Source organism: Callithrix jacchus, chromosome 1, assembly GCF_049354715.1.
Source record: "Callithrix jacchus isolate 240 chromosome 1, calJac240_pri, whole genome shotgun sequence".
NCBI lineage: Eukaryota > Metazoa > Chordata > Mammalia > Primates > Cebidae > Callithrix > Callithrix jacchus.
In genome coordinates, this window is record NC_133502.1 from 171,802,356 (window position 1) to 171,821,989 (window position 19,634).

The 19,634-nt window shown below is 38.1% G+C and overlaps 1 protein-coding gene and 1 long non-coding RNA gene across 20 annotated transcripts in view; both read right to left on the minus strand.

The window, feature by feature from the left end:
* STRBP (spermatid perinuclear RNA binding protein) overlaps nt 1-11,375 on the minus strand; it is a 75,816-nt gene extending 64,441 nt beyond the window's left edge. For 7 of the 19 annotated variants that reach the window (XR_001913495.5, XR_004728879.3, XM_035256945.3 and 4 more), the window contains exons 1-4: nt 11,267-11,375; nt 10,498-10,573; nt 6,118-6,338; nt 823-988 (exon numbers count right to left, since the gene is read on the minus strand). Coding sequence is in view for 16 of the 19 variants with exons in the window: in XM_035256945.3 (XP_035112836.1) it covers nt 823-988; nt 6,118-6,338; nt 10,498-10,533 (423 nt within the window). In the remaining 3 variants the exon portion in view is untranslated. Of the gene's footprint in view, nt 1-822; nt 989-4,801; nt 4,851-6,117; nt 6,339-8,113; nt 8,223-10,497; nt 10,574-11,266 lie in introns of all 19 variants that reach the window. The other 12 variants (XR_013536514.1, XM_078375707.1, XM_054236686.2 and 9 more) reach the window with 6 other exon arrangements.
* A 12-nt stretch (nt 11,376-11,387) lies between these two features.
* LOC144582956 (uncharacterized) overlaps nt 11,388-19,634 on the minus strand; it is a 104,348-nt gene continuing 96,101 nt past the window's right edge. Inside the window, exon 3 of the long non-coding RNA XR_013536523.1 lies at nt 11,388-11,435. This is a non-coding gene — a long non-coding RNA (uncharacterized LOC144582956). The remainder of the gene's footprint in view (nt 11,436-19,634) is intronic.

Below are 19,634 nucleotides of genomic sequence, written 5' to 3' on the forward strand. Positions count from 1 at the left end.
GGGGTGCATTCAACAATTCACAAGTTTGGACCTACAGGCCAGTATCTATTTCTGTGACGTGGATATGAAGACAAACTGATATAAAAGTATCAAAAGCTGTAATCTAATTAGACCACAGACAATATGCATCTGCAAATGAACGATGATCACAGGTTCCCAATCAGTGATGCAATTAGTCCTTGGGGTAGGCTGGCAGGGGAGGTCCTAGAATGACCAGAATCCCAGAACGGTTACCTTCATCCCTGAGGAGCCTTCCACCTTCAGCAGCATCCTCCAGGGAACATGCCAACATCAAATTTTTCTAAATGCATCCCAGTGTAAAAAAGGTTTGGAGACAAGGAATTAATAGTGATTTCCCATTAACAGAACAAATAGGTGACAAATTAACTGAGTCTTCAGTTTTAAAATTTCTTATATATGAAAGTCTCTAGTTGATAAGAAAGTCTCTTAGTCTCTAGAAAGTATCTCCTCTAGGCTGTTTTCAATCATCCAATTATTTTCTGCATTACACCAACCCTTCCAAGAACTTTATAATCTTAAGCCCTAGTCTAGAAAAAAAATGAAGATTCTCAGCAAGATATAACGGAAAAGTTTAAGAAGGTACCTTAATGGCCATCTTAATTTGGTAAATATATCCTGAGTATAAATCACCTGAAGTTTGTTTTAACTGTCATGAATTAGTCATTGACCCAGAGTAGTAGTATTCATTTTGTCTGTGTATAGCCTTGCTATTAGCAATTCTTGTTAATAAATCTTTCAAAGTCAATGCCTATTTTCACCTTTTTACAAATTCACCTAGAGGTGCACTTAAACTGTACTCACCTGAATCTGAATAGGAAGATTATCTTTGACTGTATTTAACAGAGTCTCTGTGGGTTTGTCTTTGCACATTAAAACCAGCTCCAAGTCCATATCATCTTTAATCAGCAAGCCTTTTGCCACCAGGCCAATCCTCATTACACCACACAATGTCCGACCACCTTGATCCCTAAAAATAAAAATCTGCATGATTACTTTCACAACCTACTTCCCAAACTATAACTTAATCATCACTTGGCTTCCTGAATATCCTTATGAATTGATAAGGGAGTATGTAAATCCAGACATCTAAGTATCCACAAAATTAAGTCTCAGATTTGAGGCTTATAAAGTATCTATTTTCCCTCAAGGATTTAATGGGGAACATATTTCATACTATAGATCTTTTAATTCTTTACTACACTTACATTGCTCAAGAAAACTCAAAAAACTGTATCCTCGTAAGTATTTTTTCAAATTGTTCTTTTTAAACTTCCTTCTGGCCAGGTGCAGTGGCTCATGCCTGTAATCCCAACACTTTGGGAGGTCAAGGTAGGAGGATGATTTGAGCCCAGCAGTTGAAGACCAACCTGGGCAACATAGTAAGACCCTGTCACCACAAAAATTTTTTAAAAATTAGCCAAGTGTAGTGGCATGTACCTGTAGTCCCAGGCACTCAGAAAGCCAAGGAGAGAAGATTGTTTGAGCCCAGGAGGTCGGGGCTGCACTGAACTATGTTTGTACCACTGCACTCCAGCCTGAGTGACAGAATGAGACCCTGTCTCAAAAAATAAAATAAACTTCCTTCTGTTTTAGTAGGAATTAGGGCATTTGTGAGGGACATGAATACTATGGTATATTGAGAAAGAACATCAGCGTATAAATCAAAAAGACCTGGATTCTACTAGTGGTCCTGCTGACTCAGTATCCACAACAGTAAAATGACTACTGGCTAGATGAGCTTAAAGTTCCTCCAAGCTGTATCATTCTAAAGTTCCTCCCATTCTATATCAGCTTATGGGGAAAGCAGAACAATGTAGTATAGAGCTGAGGAAGGAAAGATAAACTGCCAGCATATGCATTCCAAATCCAGGAGTAGCAGAAGAGCAAACACTCAAAGAACATCAAGTCATGAATGGTGCATAAGAAAAACGCTCATCTATCGTTGGTTTTAATTCTAAAAGTTTCTTCTTGGTTCATTTCCCTTAATCACAAGTGAAAATATTAACTAAGCTTAGCAGTCTTTCAACAAATAAGCAAGTGTTTGAGTATGGCAAACATTACAGGAGTTACAGTCTCTCCTGCTCCTGAGGCTTACTCTATAGTGAAGCAACAAAAGCAGTAACAGTTTAAGCACCCTGCTTAAAAGGGGAAGAGAAAGTAACATCTGAGCACAAACAGTGTCACATATTCTCATTTAAATCTCACAACAAGCCTCCATTTGGAAGACAAGAAATGTGAACCTCAGAAAAGTTAATTGTTCAAGTTCACCAAGCAAGTAAAATGGCAAAGCCTAGATTCAAACCCAAGTTGTTTTGACCACAACATTCAGGTCCCTTACATTATATGATTGCTTCCCAAGTTCAGGAAAGGGAGAGGTCGTATTAGAGATGTAAAGCAAGGCAAACTGAAAGTCTGACTTCAGCAGAATCTTGATCTGCCTAGATGGGAAACGGTCATTCAAGCTATAAGCAAATAATCAGCAGAGTTGGGGAAGAATCAGCAGAGTTGAGAATAAAATGGAAAGGGAGAAGGGAGGGAAAGAAACTGTGGCAGGGGAAACAAGAAAGGAAATTATAAATAATACAGCCATGAGTTCGGTGCCTAGCATGCTTATAAAGATTCAATAAACACTAAATCAATGAAAAACTATAAAGGTGGTACAAGTATAGAAATAAAAAGCATTTTAAAGCAAGTGACCCAAGTGTAGGCAATTATCTGATATTAACAATAAAGAATCAGTCATCTTTGATTCCTTCTTCCTCTGTATCCTTGTCCTCTCATTCTTCCAAACCTAAGACTATAATGGTTTATAAATTCTCCCTCCATAATCACGATCAAACTATTGCTTGCAAACCAGTTTCTTCAGGCTTTTATTACGTCTCATGTAGACCACCTCAGTAACCTCCTCCCCACTGGCCTTTCTGACTCACCTCTGTCATCTCCAAAGTACTGTATACAGCAATCAGAATTATCTTCCAAAGGTGCTGATTGTATAATACTCTACCTACTATTTCCTCGGTGTCCCACTGAACACCTGGACACTTACCATATTGGGAGGCAATTTAGAAAGCGGCATCGTTTCCTGGTTCAAATCCTGGCTCTGCTACTTACTCTGTGACACTGGACAAATTTCAAATAACGTGACTTCTTTTGAGCCTGCTTCCTCATTTGTAAAACAGGAATAATGCCTTTCTCACAGAGTGGTACTGAGAATACATTTAATACAAGTAATAAACTTTGGCCAGAGCCCAACAGATATTAATAGCTCAATAAACAATAGTTATTATTCCTTAAACAGTTATTATACTTTCTCATACCTATATCGTTGCTGAAATTTATTTTTTTCTTTCACTTTCACCACCTGCCAAAAGCCTATCCGTCCATCCTCTGAGCCTGTTCCAAGTGCTACCTCCTTGTAAAGCTTTTTCAGACTCCTGGAACCAGCACATCATCTCTCTCTGCTCTGTACTTTCACATTTTATTCACAGGACATTGAAGTATAGATGCTAAGAAAACTGGTTCTGGAGTCAGAGAAATTTGAATATGAATCCTGGCTCAACCACACATATTTACTAAGTGGCCTTAAGCAAGTTAAAATTTGTGAAGGATTCAGAGTCACTCTTTCTCATAGCCAAGTCTGGAGTACAGGAAATTTCACAAGTAAAACAGGAGTGGAGAAAGGGAGACAATAGAGACTAGTAGATTTGTTGTAAGATAACAGAAAAAATACTGTGGTACAATAGTTGGCACTCAATAGATAGTAGCTATTATTAGCTCAGTTATTAAATTCTAAATCATAATTATGATATACTACGTCTTATCAGCCCACAGCTAGAAGACACCATGATTGAGCGGAAAATGAATTCCTAATTCAAACAATCATGAATTTGAATTACAAAATTGGAACATGACGGTTATTGTACAGCAAGCAACCCAATGTATTTGAATTTACTACATGTGAATTACTTAAAATTAAAAACAGAATTCTAATATTCCTAATAATACAAATTGTGGGACTTTGTATAAGTTATTTGACTTTTGAATCGGTTTTTTAAAAGGTAAAGTATTAAGTTAAAATAAGAGAACATAGGTAAAAGCTGCCTAACAGTGCCTGGCAATAGAAAACACTTGATTGCTTAATAAATACAAGCTACCCCCAACCCATTTCTGTGTCCTTCAGAGTGCTTAACACTCGCGAAGCACACAACATATGTTCATTACCAGAACACAACTCTGTCCTTGGAAGACATGCCTGCCTCTGATGTAAAGAAGAGAATCATTCTGTACTCCTTGAGTTCCACCATATGGAAAAGATCATAGGCAAGGGCTCAACAAGAACTGTTCCACAAAATGGAGAGACTGTATATAGACAACCAAGAGCATCCACACACAGAACCATATTTAAAAATCCAGGCCTGGCATAGTGGCTCATGTCTGTAATCCCAGCACTTTGGGAGGCCAAGGCAGGAGGACTGCTTGAGGCCAAGAGTTTGAAACCAGACTGGGCAATGTGGCAAGACTCTGTCTCAAAAAAAATTTTTTTTTAATTAGCCAGGCATGATGGTGCACACCTATAGTCCTAGTTATTCAGGAGGCTAATGTAGCCCAGGATCACTGGAGCCCAGGAGTTCAAGGCTACAATAAGCTATGATTACACCACTACACTCCAGCCTGGGCAACAGAGCACCCTTTCTCTAAGAAAAAAAAAATTAAAATAAAAATAAAACTTCAAATGAAAGTATGGAACATATTATCCTATAAAAGTCTTTAAATGACAGACCTCATCCAGTTAAGCAAGTCTATAGGAGTGCTTTCCAAAACATTCCAGGCTTGAGAAGAAACAAAATTAGAAATTGTGTTAAAAAGAAAATTTCACTGAAATATATACTTAAAACAAAAATAGCAAATCTTATGTTATACATTTTACCATAATAAAAAAAGTTTTTAACATGACATAAACATGCAACAAAGTGCAATTTAAATCTGGAATACATACATGACTATTTAAGTTGCAGAAGAGCTGATACACACAGAACTAAATAATTAGATAATATTACTAGTGAACATGAACTCCAAATCTAACAGTAACATTTGTACAGACATCATATAAGAGAATAATTACATGTCCAAGAACCTTCAAACTGACAAGACTATAACCAGATACAATGTCTAAACTGCCTGTAAATAGCTAAAAAAAATTACACTCTTCAGCAATAAAACTGATACACTGATTATCTTTCATTTGAAGATAAAAAAAAGTTTATACTATTTTTCAGTGAAGAAAATCCATTTATCAATACTTTCCTACTGTTATTTATCTACTTACCATGTTGATTTAAAAGTGAAAAGCAGAAGAAAAAATTCTGTAACCTCTTCCATTTACAAATTGTAGCCAAAGTAATGTTTTTAAATTTATTAATACAGTATTGTCAAATGAGCTCCCTCTTTCAAAGTTAGAAACTTACTCCAATCACAGTGACAAATGCTCAAAACAATAACTTTAAGCTTAGCCTTGCATAAAAAGGTTAGTGATCTAACTCCAGGTACCACTTCAGTTTCACTAACCTACTATTGTCACAGCACTCAGAATATTCTACTATAATTGTTAAAGGGTATGGTTCCCATTAGACCTTTATCCAATCCACAAATATAAAACGAGCAATTACAATATGCAGGACACTGCTAAATTCCTGGGAATCAATGAAAGTAGTACAGTCAAAAATACCATATGAGGATTTTTAAATGCCTTACAAAAATGATATTTTATGATCTCCCCAGAGACCAAAACACTATTTATTTCAAAATTTAGGAGGCTGAATCACCAAAGTAAAAAGATCATTAGAGGACATGGTGTTCTCTCAAAAGGGATCCTAAACAGGTCCATTTTCTTTCTCTGGCTCTGATCTTTACTCTTTTCAAGGTTTCCTTTCAAATTTAACTCAGAAAATCTCCACTTAACCTTTACTTCCTTGTATATAGTCTCATATATGCATAAGACAAAATCCAAAAAACAGTGTAACATAAACTCAATCCAGCAGGACCTCAGAGCTGTGCTGTGCACGTAGCACAACATCCCAGAGGTCAGTCTACACTCACTTGGAATAGTTTTCTCCGGCCTCATCTTTCTTCACTTCTGTCTCACCCTCTGTTTTTGTGCCTTTATTTGTTTCATCCAACCAATCCGAGACATGTTTAAGAGCACATTCAACAGTAGATACCATATTCTGAACAGCTTCAAGTTCCTCGGGAGATGGATAGATTGTTGAATGTTTCACCATAACATGGCGATCATCATTAGCAAAAGATCGAATAGATCTCTGTTAGAAGGAGAATGAAAACAATTACTTCAACACAAGAAATACCACCTGAAAAGGATGATATACAAATATATCTTTAGCAAACCCACAGCACTGACTGTCTATTGTGAAACAGTTAATACTGAAACAAGAAAAAACGCTCAAGAGTAGGAAGTAAAACCCCATTCTGTTGAACTCTTCACCAGAAGACAAGAGATCTTTCTTGAACTCCCGACCTCAGGTGATCCGCCTGCCTTGGCCTCCAAAGTGCTTGGATTACAGGCGTGAGCCACCACACCCAGCCGAGATCTTTCATTCATGTTTTGGTAAGGTTTACCTTGGTCACTCTTGGCCTTATTTATAATGTTATCTTGGCCAGGCACGGTAGCACATGCCTGTAATTCCAGCACTTTGGGAGGCTGAGGTGGGCAGATCACTTGAGGTCAGGAGTTTGAGACCAGCCTGGCTGACATGGTAAAACCCCATCTCTACCAAAAATACAAAAATTAGCCAGGTGTCGTGGCAGGCACCTACAACTGAGGAGGCTGAGGCAGCAGAACCACTTGAACCCAGGAGACAGAGGTGGCAGTGAACCAAGATCACACCACTGCATCCCAGCCTGGGTGACAGAGTAGACTCCGTCTCTAAACAAACAAATGAGTACAGTTATCTTTTAGCTGAATCTACACATTCTGAATACTACTTCAAAAACTGTCATCCACATCATGCATCATCTGCAAGAATCAGATACTTCTTAGCTTCAAGAGAGTCCCAGAAATGCAGGATTGTGAGTGACTCATAAACTGCCAAAGACTTCTAACCCTTCCAAACTGCCCAAGATTTCTAACCTTAAAAAACTGAGATTTCAGGGCTGGGCTTGGTGGCTCATGCTTACAATCCCGTCACTTTGGGAAGCTGAGGTGGGAGGATTGCTGGGGGCCAGAAGTTGGGAAACCAGCCTGGGTAATGCAGCAAGATCCAGTTTCTCCAAACAAAAGAAAAAAAATAAGCTGGGCATGGTAGTGGGCACCTGTAGTCTTGGCTACTCAGGGGGCTAATGCAAGAGGATCCTTAGAGCCCAGGAGTTCAAGGTTAAGTGAGTTTCCATTGGGTCACTGCACTCCAACCTGGGCAACAGAGTAAGACCCAGGTCTCTATTTCAATTTTAGAATTTGAGATTTCATAATACAGAATAATACAAAATAAAAAGTTATCTGTGAACACCATAAGAAAACTATTAAAAACATTGGAATAGTGTTAACTATTTGACATTCAAACCTTCGGTGCAAGGCTTTAATTTTTAAATAGATTAGTAGGAGACATTCCAAATGCGGAGTGGAAAAAATTCACACTGCAAAATGAATGAAGCTAATTGACAAATATCTTCTCAATCAAAATCTCCTCAGAGTTGATTTACTTAAATCTCAACAAAAATCGTTTTAAAGTTCATTTGGGAAAAAAAAAAAATCAATGACAGTATCAAGAAATACTCTATAAAGATGGATGGGTGGTACCATGAACTAAAATAAAATATCGACAGTGGAACAGACCAGCACCCAGAAAATGAATGAATTTCATGAAAATTTAACCGAGTAGATCCTATACACTCATGTGTCACACATGAGTCATGATCCGATACACTCAGGAGTCCAAAAACCTGGAAATTTTTCCAGATTTACAAATATCAAAAGAACACTTGAACCAGTACACAGCAAAATGAACAAGAATAACTTAGTGAGTTTTCCATAAAGCCTAAAATATTCCATTTAAAAGCTGGTTATACTGTCTTTACTTACATGAAATTATACGTTAGTACATGGTAAATATTTTGTTTTGAAGTCCATCGCAAACTAAACATTCTCAATTCTTTATGAACAGTCTTGCCTCTTTTTCTTGTTTGAATATCTATGTTTAAAAATATTATTTTTGGATAATAGTAAATTAACACTATAGTGTCGCTGTCCTCTATAAAGCAAAGAAAACTTTAGTTGAAAAGGTAATGATGTGAAAACCTCAATCATTATATAAATAAAGAGCTAAAATAGATTTTAAAACCTTCTTTTTCTAAATAAAAATCACCTGTCTAGATTTCTTTCTTGCTCGACATCCACAACCAGTTTTCCAACTGGAGCGGTTTGCCATAAAGAAACAAATTTTTTTAAACACTTCGTGAGATTTGTTCATATATCCCAAAATAAATACTAGAAAACAAAAGAGCTGTAAAGTTGGAGATGCTGGGTTGTTAGCTAGGCTTATGTACTTGCTAAATTACCCAGTCCTGCACACTGACCACACCTGAGCAAAACTACATATTGCTACATTACATAAACATTTGTCATTTATCACACAAATAATACAGACTGCCAACATTAAATCCAAAAATGTTACATCTAACATTCTACTGGATGTGACAGGATAAGCATTATGAAACAACAGTGACAGGAAAAATTGAAGAAATAGGTATAATCAAAAATGGAGAGAAATCTTATTTACTCAAATAAGCTCCACACAGTTTTCTTTAAGTATTAAAAAAAAACAAATCAGACTGAGTGTTCACGCCTGTAATGCCAGCATTTTGTGAGGCTGAGGCTGGCGGATCATCAGAGGTCAAGCAGTTCAAGACCAGCCTGGCCAATAAGGTGAAACCTCGTCTCTCCTAAAAATACAAAAATTAGACGAGTGTGGTGGTGCATGCCTGTAGTCCCAGCTACTTGGGATGCTGAGGCAGAAGAATCACTTGAACCCAGGAGGTGGAGGTTGCAGTGAACCAAGATAGTGACACTGCACTCCAGCCTGGGCAACAAAGCAAGACTCTGTTTCAAAAAAAAAGGCCAGGCACATTGGCTCACAGCTATAATCCCAACACTTTGGGAGGCCCAGGTGGGCAGATCACAAGGTCAGGAATTCAAGATGACCAGCCTGACCAACATGGTGAAACCCGGTCTCTACTAAAAGTATGAAAAAATTAGCCAGGTATGGTGGCACATGCCTGTAATCCCAGCTACTCAGCAGGCTCAGGCAGGAGAACTGCTTGAACCCGGGAGGCAGAGGTTACAGTGAGTCAAGATAGCACCACTACACTCTAGCCGGGGTGACAGAGCGAGACTCAATCTTAAATAAATAAATAAATAAACAAATAATCAGAAGAACTAGGCAGAAAGAGAAAATTCTTATTGCAATTGAAGATTGAAAGAGCAAGTAACAAGAGAAACTGAAAAATACTCATCAATTAAATTATATAAAAGCACAAAATTTATACATCAGAAAATCTAAGCTGAATTTAAAAAGAATAAACTAAGGAAGACAACTTCATCCACTTTGATAAATAATAAAGCATTTCTTTTAGTCATAAGAATATCAAGATTATAAAAAATGAGCACAATCAGAGGCAAATAATTCATGTGGTAAGATACAAAAGAATCAGTATGGTTTTTTTCACATTTTACCGCATAACTAAAATGACAGGGAAAATCCCAAGTTAACATTTGTTCCTACCATCTAGATCTAAAATATTAGAATTTCTTCTCTAAGGAGCCAGCTGATTAAGTTATACTCCTTGACACAAAAGCAAGTAACATTTAAAGAAACACCACCAGGCTGGGCACAGTGCCTCATGCCTATAATCCCAGCACTCTGAGAGGCTAAGGCATCAGCAGGATTGCTTGAGCCCAGGAGTTCCAGATCAACCTGGGCAACAAAGCAAAACCCTATCTCTACACAAATTTAAAAATTAGCCAGATGTGGTGGCATGCGCCTATAGGCCCAGCTACTTGGGAGGCTCAAGCAGGAAGATCCTTTGAGCCCAGGAATTGGAGTTTGCAGTGACCTATGATCATGTCACTGCACTCCAGCCTGGGTGGCAGAGCAAGACCCTGTCTCAAAAAAAACCAAAACACATCACCACCATCAGACTTGCTAAACAATATATTCCAAACACACTGGGCTTTTTCTCTCATTTGTAATGTGTTTTTAAAACCTTGGCCAGCACAGTGGCTCATGCCTATAATCCCAGCAATTTGAGAGGCTGAGGCAGGTGCATCACTTGAGGTCAGGAGATCGAGACCAGCCTGACCAACATGGCAAAACCCTGTCTCTACTAAAAATACAAAAAAATGAACCAGGCATGATGGTGGGCACCTGTTATCCCAGCTACTCGGGAGGCTGAGGCAGGGACACTCACTTGCAATGAGGCAAGGTGGCAATGACCTGAGATCATGCCATTGCTCTCCAGCCTGGGTGACAGGGCAAGACTTTGTCTAAAAAAAAAAAGAAAAGAAAAGAAAGAAAGAAAAGAAACCTTTTATTGCTTATACTTAGGAGAAAACTTCACACAACACCCTCCAGAACTAATAATACTAAGGGGGAAAAAAAATCCGCACATTTTACCAATTAAAAGCCTAGGCACCAGAGATTATGATCTCATCTAACATCACAAATTCTATTTAAGTCTGAACTCTTCACAAAAAGCAAGGTTTCTCTGATTCACATTTCAGTGTCCCTACTATACTCAGCACTTGACCCTATTATTTGAAAAATATGTGAAAGAGGTGACTTTTTCAGTTAAACATTCACACATTTTATAAACTTCTACATCATTCCTATCACTAATTTAATGACTGATTCAGAATTAATTTCCACGAGAAAAAAACTGAACTTAAAGTAAAAAACCTAGCTATTTGTGTCAGTTTGCTAATGCCAGTTTTATGAGAAAATATTATTTATGAGCATTCCCTCCTTTGTTTTAATAATTCATGGCCTACAGGCTCATGGGGCCCTACCTTGTGGTTTATAGGGCTTATAATAAATCTGAATTCAGTCACTTCGCTTAAATAGTAGAGTGCAAAAAATTTACACCATTGTTTTTCATTCGCCCTCACTGTTAACATTTCCAATTTTAAATTACTGGAGTCTTTTGTAAATAAATTATGAAAATGTCCACAATAACCTACCATGGTTTTCTATAGTATTTCAGCTTCTTTTTCCGATCCTTTCCCCTCTTTCTTGTCGTCTTCACTAGACACTGTTTTGTGTAACAATACCTCCTCATAAGCCTGAGTCCCCTGACAGCTAAGTGTCAATATAGCAAATATGTTTGAAGACTTGTTCTCTGGAACACACCTGCAAGAGAAGAGGAAAACAACTTCAAAAATCTTATTTACTATTAGCTTCCAATCTGAGCGTGTAGCCCATAAACATGTTCCTGATTAAAAACTTAAATAAACTCAAAGAGGAAAATTCCCTCAGTTCAAACAAAAATCTAACACACTCCTTTGAAGGCCTGGGCCCAGAAGCCTAGGAGAGATAGATGGCCAGAAAACTAAGCCTCCTGGTAGCTACAATGTGGCAGCTGACTGACTTGCACTCAATGAGATAAATACATTTACAAAGAGATTCAGTCAAGAAGCATCACCTAAAAGAGTAATACTACTACTAATGACAACAATGTTACAATTAATCATCAGGTTTTCAACTAGAAATTGGCATTAGTCAGACCCATCAGAAAATTCAGTAAAGACACCTGAAAATATAACAATACCAATGAGTGTTCCATGATGCTTTCACATTTGATACTGCCATTAAAGAGTACATGCTGGCACAATGTTTGTTCTTTAATTTGTTTTTTTTGGCCTAAAATTCAGAATTTTTCTTTTTTTTTTTTTTTTTTTTTTTGCTTTATTCCTTAACTCCCAAAAGACCCTATTTATCCCTGGGCCTGTATGTACTGCTACGCCAGACTCCTGAATATTCACTAGATCCTGACTTCATTACCCCTAGATGTCCCTCACTAGAATTCCACGGTATATTTCTATCCAGAGGCCTAATCATTGTTACCTATTTTGTTCCACCTTTATGAGATTTCATTCCAGAGTAAAAGTAAACTTTTTTGAGCATTGATTAAATACTTAGAAACCCAGCTACAAGAAAAAGAGAAAAAAAAATTTTTTTTAAAGAGCTAACATCAAAATATAGCACACACTTTATGTGACTACAAGAGGACATAATTTACATACTATATATCTTATAAACTCACAAAAAAACAACTTTCTCTTCATCTAAATATCTTTCCTTTAAATCTAATTTCCTTTAATAAGAAAACACCCTCACTATTGTCAATAACGGTTTCTTAATATTCTCAGTTATGCCAAGTAAGGTGACTCATGCTTGTAATCTCAGTGCTTTGGGAGGCCAAGACAGGAGGATGGCTTAAAGCCAGAAGTTTGAGACAAGACTAGGCAACAAAGCAAGACCTATGTCTTTAAAAATACTACTAATACTACTATTTAATAGAACAGGTTCTAATAAATTTGACTTACTTTATTATGACTTGTATCACATTAAGGAAGAAATACACAAGTGCTACAATTCATGGGATCTTTTTGGACAACCAAAAACAGGGGTTCAAGTATGCTCCCACAGCAAGAGATACCTCAAAAATGCTCTAGTCACTAAAATTATACCTTCCATATAAAGACCTTACTATATAACTAAAGTCTTCAGCATCTCCCATTCCCAACCCTACTCCATTCTAAGGGACTCAACTATTTACTACTTAGCTGTGAATCCAACAGCCAAAAAGGATTGCTATGTGTTCAGTCAATAACTGAAACAAAGTACACAAGCTTTCTTTGTATAAGTGAAGCCAGTTCACCACCAGCCTGCCAATATGGTGAAAGCCTGTCTACTAAAAATAAAAAAATTAGCAGGATGTGGTGGCAGGTCCCTGTAATCCCAGCTACTTGGGAGGCTGAGGCAGGAGAATCACTTGAACCCAGGAGGTGGAGGTTACAGGGAACCGAGATCACTGGAGTGCCACTGCACTCCAGCCTGGGTGACAAAGTGAGACTCTGTCTTAAAAAAAATAAAATTAAAAAGTGAAGCCAGCCAGGCATGGTGGCTCATGCCTGTAATCCCAGCACTTTGAAAGCCTTCGGCTAGGAGGATCACTGGAGCCTAGGAGTTCAAGACAAGCCTGGGCAACACAGTGAAGCTCCATCTCTACCAAAAAAAATTAACAACGAATTAGGTGGGCATAGTGGCACATGCCTGTAGTGCCAGCTGCTCAGGAGGCTGAGGTGGGAGGATCACTTGAACCCAGTAGGGTGAGGTTTCAGTAAGCCATGAATAAATAACACACCACTGCACTCTAGCCTGAGTAACAGAGCAAGACCCTGTCTTAAAATAATTGAATAGACTGAAGGCAGAAAAAGAAGGAACAATGCTATGAGACAGGTTCAGATGTCGTGAGGAAATCATGGATCACCAATATAAAAAGTATAGCACTCCGCAGTCATTTAGCATGGAGGTTAACTACCCTATCATCAAGAACCTCTGGGAACTTCAGAGTATGATAGCATAGTGTAATAACTCATGAAAAACAACAACAACAACTGTATCTCTCTTCACTATATATTCTATTGGTGTTAAAAAACAAACTTAAAAATCATCTGACCAACTCTACCCTCATTTTACAAAGGAAAGAGAATCAAATATTTAAGGTTATATAGCAAAGTAGGGATAAGACATGATTTGGAACCAAAATTATAAACCAGTGCTTTCTCCTATTTATCAATCTGATTGAGAAAAAGGTCTAATTTATAATATATCTGGTTTACTCTAAACAGATGTGGAGAAACTACAATCTTTTTTGAAAGTTTTTCTTTTTTAAAAAAAAAAAAGGTGAACAGATAAAATTCTGGTCTTAAAATTTTTTTAAAAACTAACTTTGTTAGTTAATAGCTATGCGACTTTAGAAGCTATGTGACTCAGAGAGTCAATTTCCTTGGGTCTCTATTTCCTTTATTTATAAAATGAGAAATAATTCCATTATTAATTAGTGGAATTACATGTATGGAGCTCAGACTTTGTACTTGGCCCTGTTCTGTTTCATATATTAACTCAACCCTCCTAACAATCTCAATTACTGCCTCCAATGAACACATAAGGAAACTAAAGCATAAACAGGTAACATAACCTAAATAAAACCATTAACAGTAGAGTCAAGATTCTTATCTAGACGATCCTCTTTAATATTGTTTTAGCTCTAAAGGACTTACATTTACTTTAGGGGACAAACTTTAGCTATTTAAAAAAAAAAAAAGTCTATGTGAATTACTAGGACCATAGAGTACCCAGGCTTTGGAGTCAAGTACCAGCTTTCCCACTTCCCTTATCTGAGCCACAGTTTTCTCACCCATGCAATGGAGTGATTAGTATCTACTTCAAACTAAACAGACATGTTATACAAAAATACCTAATAATATCTTACAAATAGTATACACTCAATAAATGGCTTCAAGGGAAAAAAAAAAAACACACCTCAAATTTCCTAATGTCCGTATAAACAATTTGTTTATACATGAGATCTATGTACATCTCTCTGAAGAAGTGAGATTAGAAAAATATTAACTATGCTCTCCTTCGTAAGAAAATATTAACTATGCACCTCCTTCCTTATGCAGAAGGTAGTATTATACATAAAGGAATAGGTGTCACTTTTTAATTGAGCACTTTTTTTTTCAATTAATGGATATTATTGTCTAGAGCAGCTTTAGGTTTACAGAAAGGTTGAGTGGAAAGTGGAAAGAACTCCCATATACCTCTGCTCCCCACCACCCACCAAACGTAGCTTCTATTATTGACATATTGCCTTAGTGTGGCACATTTCTTGCCACTGATAAAACCAATGATGATACAGTATTATTAATTAAAGATCATCATTTATATTAGGGTTCACTCTTTGTACTGTACATTCTACAAATTTTTACAAATGACATGCATTCACCATTATAGTATCATACAAAACAGTTTAGCGGCCCTGGGAATGCCCTGTGCTATCTGACCTATTTGACCCTCCTACCTTCCCCAACCTTGGTAACCACTAATTTTTTTATCAGTCTATAATTTTGCCTTTTTCAGAAATGTCATAGTTAGAATTATATATCATATGCAGCCTTTTGAGACTAGCTTCACTTAGCAATATGCATTTAAGGTTTCTCCATCTTTTCATGGCTTGATAGTTCATGTTTTTTTCTTTTTTTTGAGATGAAGTCTTGCTGTCACCAGGCTGGAATGCAGTGCACAATCTTGGCTTACTGTAACCTCCACCTCCCAAGATCTTCCACCTCAGCCTCCTGAGTAGCTTGGACTACAGGCACGTGGCACCACGCCCAGCTAATTTTTGTATTTTTAGTAGAGACGGGGTTTCACCACGTTGGTCAGGATGGTCTGGATCTCCTGACCTCATGATCCACCAGCCTCGGCCTCCCAAAGTGCTGGGATTACAGGTGTGAGACATCTCACCTGGCCAATAGCTCATTTCTTTTTATTGCTGAACAATATTCTATTGTATGGATATACCATAATTTATCCATTCACCTACTGAAGGATATCTTGATTCCAAATTTTGGCAATTATGAATAAATTCTTAAAAGCATTCATGTGCAGGTTTCCGTGTAGACCTAAGTTTTCCAAGTTTTTGGGTAAATCTCTAACAACTTTGCTAGCTATATTCAAACTATGAAACTTAGGTAAATATTTAGGGATTTTTTTTCTCCTGAAATGCGATAAAGAGAATGTAAAAATAATTTTTTTTTTTTTTTTGAGACAGTCTCACTCTGTGGCCAGGTGCCAGGTTGGAGTTCAGTGACGCGACCTCAGCTCACTGCAACCTCCGCCTCCTGAGTTTAAACAATTCTCCTGCCTCTGCCTCCTGACTAGCTGGGACTACAGGCATGCACCACCATGCCCAGCTAATTTTTGTATTGTAGTAGAGACAGGGTTTCACCGTGTTGGCCAGGATGGCCTTGATCTCTTGACCTTGTGATCCGCCTGCCTCGGCCTCCCAAAGTGCTGGGATTACAGGCATGAGCCACCTCACCCAATAATACTTTATTTAAAAATCCCAAGTAATGTTTTGCAAACTTTGTCATAGAATCCAGGAAATTTACTCTCACAACAGTAACTGAATAGAAAACCTTCAATTTTGTTAAACTAATAATATAGGCCACCTCTCTAAAACAAGCTATGTCAAAATAGGTTTTATTTCACTATGAAAGAAACACCGCACATCTACCATATTAAAAATGGGCAAGAAAAGGTTATAAAAAGACACCTCACGGGCTCTCTCCAAGAAGATCGCTTTAAGATAAATTATGTGAGACTTACGAGTAAATACTTACTAACTGCCTATTAATTAGCATGTATACGCTGAGTAGTATGGAGAATACAAAGACGAATCAAATCAGAACACACTAAGGGGCCAGGTAAGGTAGCTCATGCCTGTAATCACAGCCCTTTGGTTGGCTGATCACTTGAGGTCAGGAGTTCAAGACCAGCCTGGTGAAAATGGTGAACCCTCGTCTCTACTAAAAATACCAAAATGAGCCAAACGTGGTGGTGGCGTGACTGTAATCCCAGCCACTCAGGAGGCTGAGGCAGGAGAATCACGTGAACCAGGAGGTGGAGGTTACAGTGAGCCAAGATCGCACCACTGCACTCCACCCTAGGCAACAAGTGCGAGACTTCATCTCAAAAACAAACAAATAAATAACACTGAGGAAAGTAAGAGCAAACAGACATAAATCCAATACTCTCCCCAAATCCCTTCAAATAAATTCAACTTTCTCTACATGGTGGCATTATTTCTATGCACTACTAATGTGAAGAGAACACTGAATTTCAATATTTTTCACTCAATTTCAATATTTTCTTCTGGAAGTTTCTTTTTATGTTAATAGGCACATGGAAGAAGGTTAAGCTAATAAACCTATCAATTACTTATCAATAGCTAATATAAAATTCTCGCCTAGTTCCAAACTCCAGCTATTCCTCCTTACCCCAAAATACCTATCATGATGGAAAAGCTCTATTCTACCATATCACTTGAAGGCTTGTAACAATGGGCAGAGGCCAAAAGGTCTTTTCTCAACTAACAGTATGTACAAAGAATATGTGATGGCCATAATCTGAACCTAATATATACTAAATGACCCAGCTAAGTCGAACCTGAATAGTTCCTGAATATTTACTGTCAGTGAGCAAAATGGAAAAGCTCTTAATGAGTAACCAATCAAAAAAGTGGGTAACAGAAAAACACATCCCTTCACTAAAATAAATAGTTATTTGCCCTTCCCATCACTGGTACCTTATGTGACAAGACAACATTCAGCAGACAGATGACTCACTTGATGAATGAACCAAAAATTCAATGCATTTCAACAAGTATTTGCTGAACACCTGTAATATCCCAGGCACTGTGGTAGGCACTTTGGCTACCAACAGTGAACAAAACAGACAAAAATCCTTGCCCTTGTGGTCTAAGTACAGAAGAAGGAAACAATCAAAAAACAATAAATGTAAAATTGAGGGAATTAAACAGTATGTTAGAAGGTGTGAAATGCTTGGAAAAAAGAGCAAGCAAGTTGAGGAGGCAACAGAGTAAGCACAATGCAGGGGGAGTGCAATTTTAAACAGATGATCAAAGCTTCACCGCAAAGGTGGCACCTGAGCAAAGTTAGCCATGCAGATATGTACGAATTGAGCACTTCCGGCAGGGGAAAGAGCTAAAGCAGTGGCCCTAAGGGTGTGCTTGCATAAGTAGAGGAATAGTAATAAGGAATCCAAAGTGGCTGCAGTGGGGTGGATTGGAGAGAGGACAGAGAGGACAGAAAGGTGGGGGTTAGGGGGCCAGACCATATATGGCAGAGGCTGGCAAACTTTTTCTTTAAAGTGCCAGATAGTAAATACATCAGGCTTTTTATGCCATAAGGTCTCTACTACTCAACTCTGCCTTTGTAGTGCAAATGTAGCCATAAAAAATATGTGAACAAATGGGTGTGGCTCTGTTCCAATAAAAATTTCAGATACTGAAATTTCAATTACACATAATTTGCACTCAAAAATATCAATTTTGATATTTTTTAACCATTTAAAAATATAAAAACCATTCTTAGCTCACTGGTCATATAAAAACAGGTAATGGGCCCAATCTGGTCATGGGTCAATTTGTCAAGTCCTAATTTGAGGTCCTTCTGGTCACTTTAAAGACTGTAGCTTTTACTCTGAGATGGGGAGCCCTTAGAGGGTTTTCAGGACAGAATGACAATATCTAAGTCATATCTTCAAAAGATCACTATGGTGAATACATCGTATTCACTGATTTCACTAAGGTCAAATACACTGTAAAAGGGTAGAAGGAAGGAGACCACTTACAGAGGTTTAGTGATCATATTCTGGATATATTCTGAAGGTAAAAGCAACGGCATTTCTAGTAGATTGGATGTGGAGTTCGAAGGAATTGGAGGCATCAGGATTGACTTCAAGGTCATTGGACTGAACAACTGAGTGAGAGAAGGTGCCAGAGAGAGCAGGTTTTGGGAGTAAAATCAGAAATTCAGCTTTGGACATGCTGACATTGAATATAAGATATTTATTAGATAGACAAGAAGGAAGCTGGACATGGACATAGTGTTCATCAGAGAGGTTTGGATTAGGATATAAATATGGCAGTTTTCAGTAGTAAGTGAAGCCACAAAACGGCCAAGGGAGTGGATGTACCAATGAATACAAAAAAAAAGCAAAAGGAGAAGCACAGCTCTACTTAGAGAAGGAGTAACCTGAGAGATTGGAGGAAAATGAGACTGTACTGTTTGGAAAGTCAAGTAAAGAAAACTCAAATGAGATCCAAGATGGCTGATCACTAACAGCTCGGGATTGTAGCTCACAGTGAAAGCACAGAGAAGGAGAGGATGCCACACTTTCAGACAAACTTTCGTCGCTCACGGACCAGAAGATTCCCAGTGGAGGGGCCCCCCAGGTCGCCAGCACGACTCTTATGGCTGGCGCAGCGGTTTTGCTGGCGCCTCGGCGCGGCAGCTCTTCGTGCAGAGTAAACAGGAGGCAATTCCCGGGCAGAAGAGCACCATCAGTCTTATCGCTGCTGTTTTGGCCGGCACAGTGGGTTGCTTGGATTCCAGTGCTGGGAATCAATAAACTGGATGTCCACTCAGAAACCCAACTAGAAAGGCGGTAATCGTAAAGACGACAGATGGATAAATTTATAACAAAGGGAAGAAACCAGCCTAAAAAGGCTGAGAATACCCAAAATCAGAACCCCTCTCCCTCTACAGGGGATTACAGTTCCTTATCAGCAACGGAACAAGCCCTGATGGAGAAGGACTATGTGCCATTAACAGAAGTAGGCTTCAGAAGGTGGATGATAAGAAACTTCTGGGAGTTAAAAGAACTTGTTCTAACACAATGTAAAGAAACTAAGATCTTTGAAAAAAAGGTTTGACAAAATGCTAACAAGAATAGACA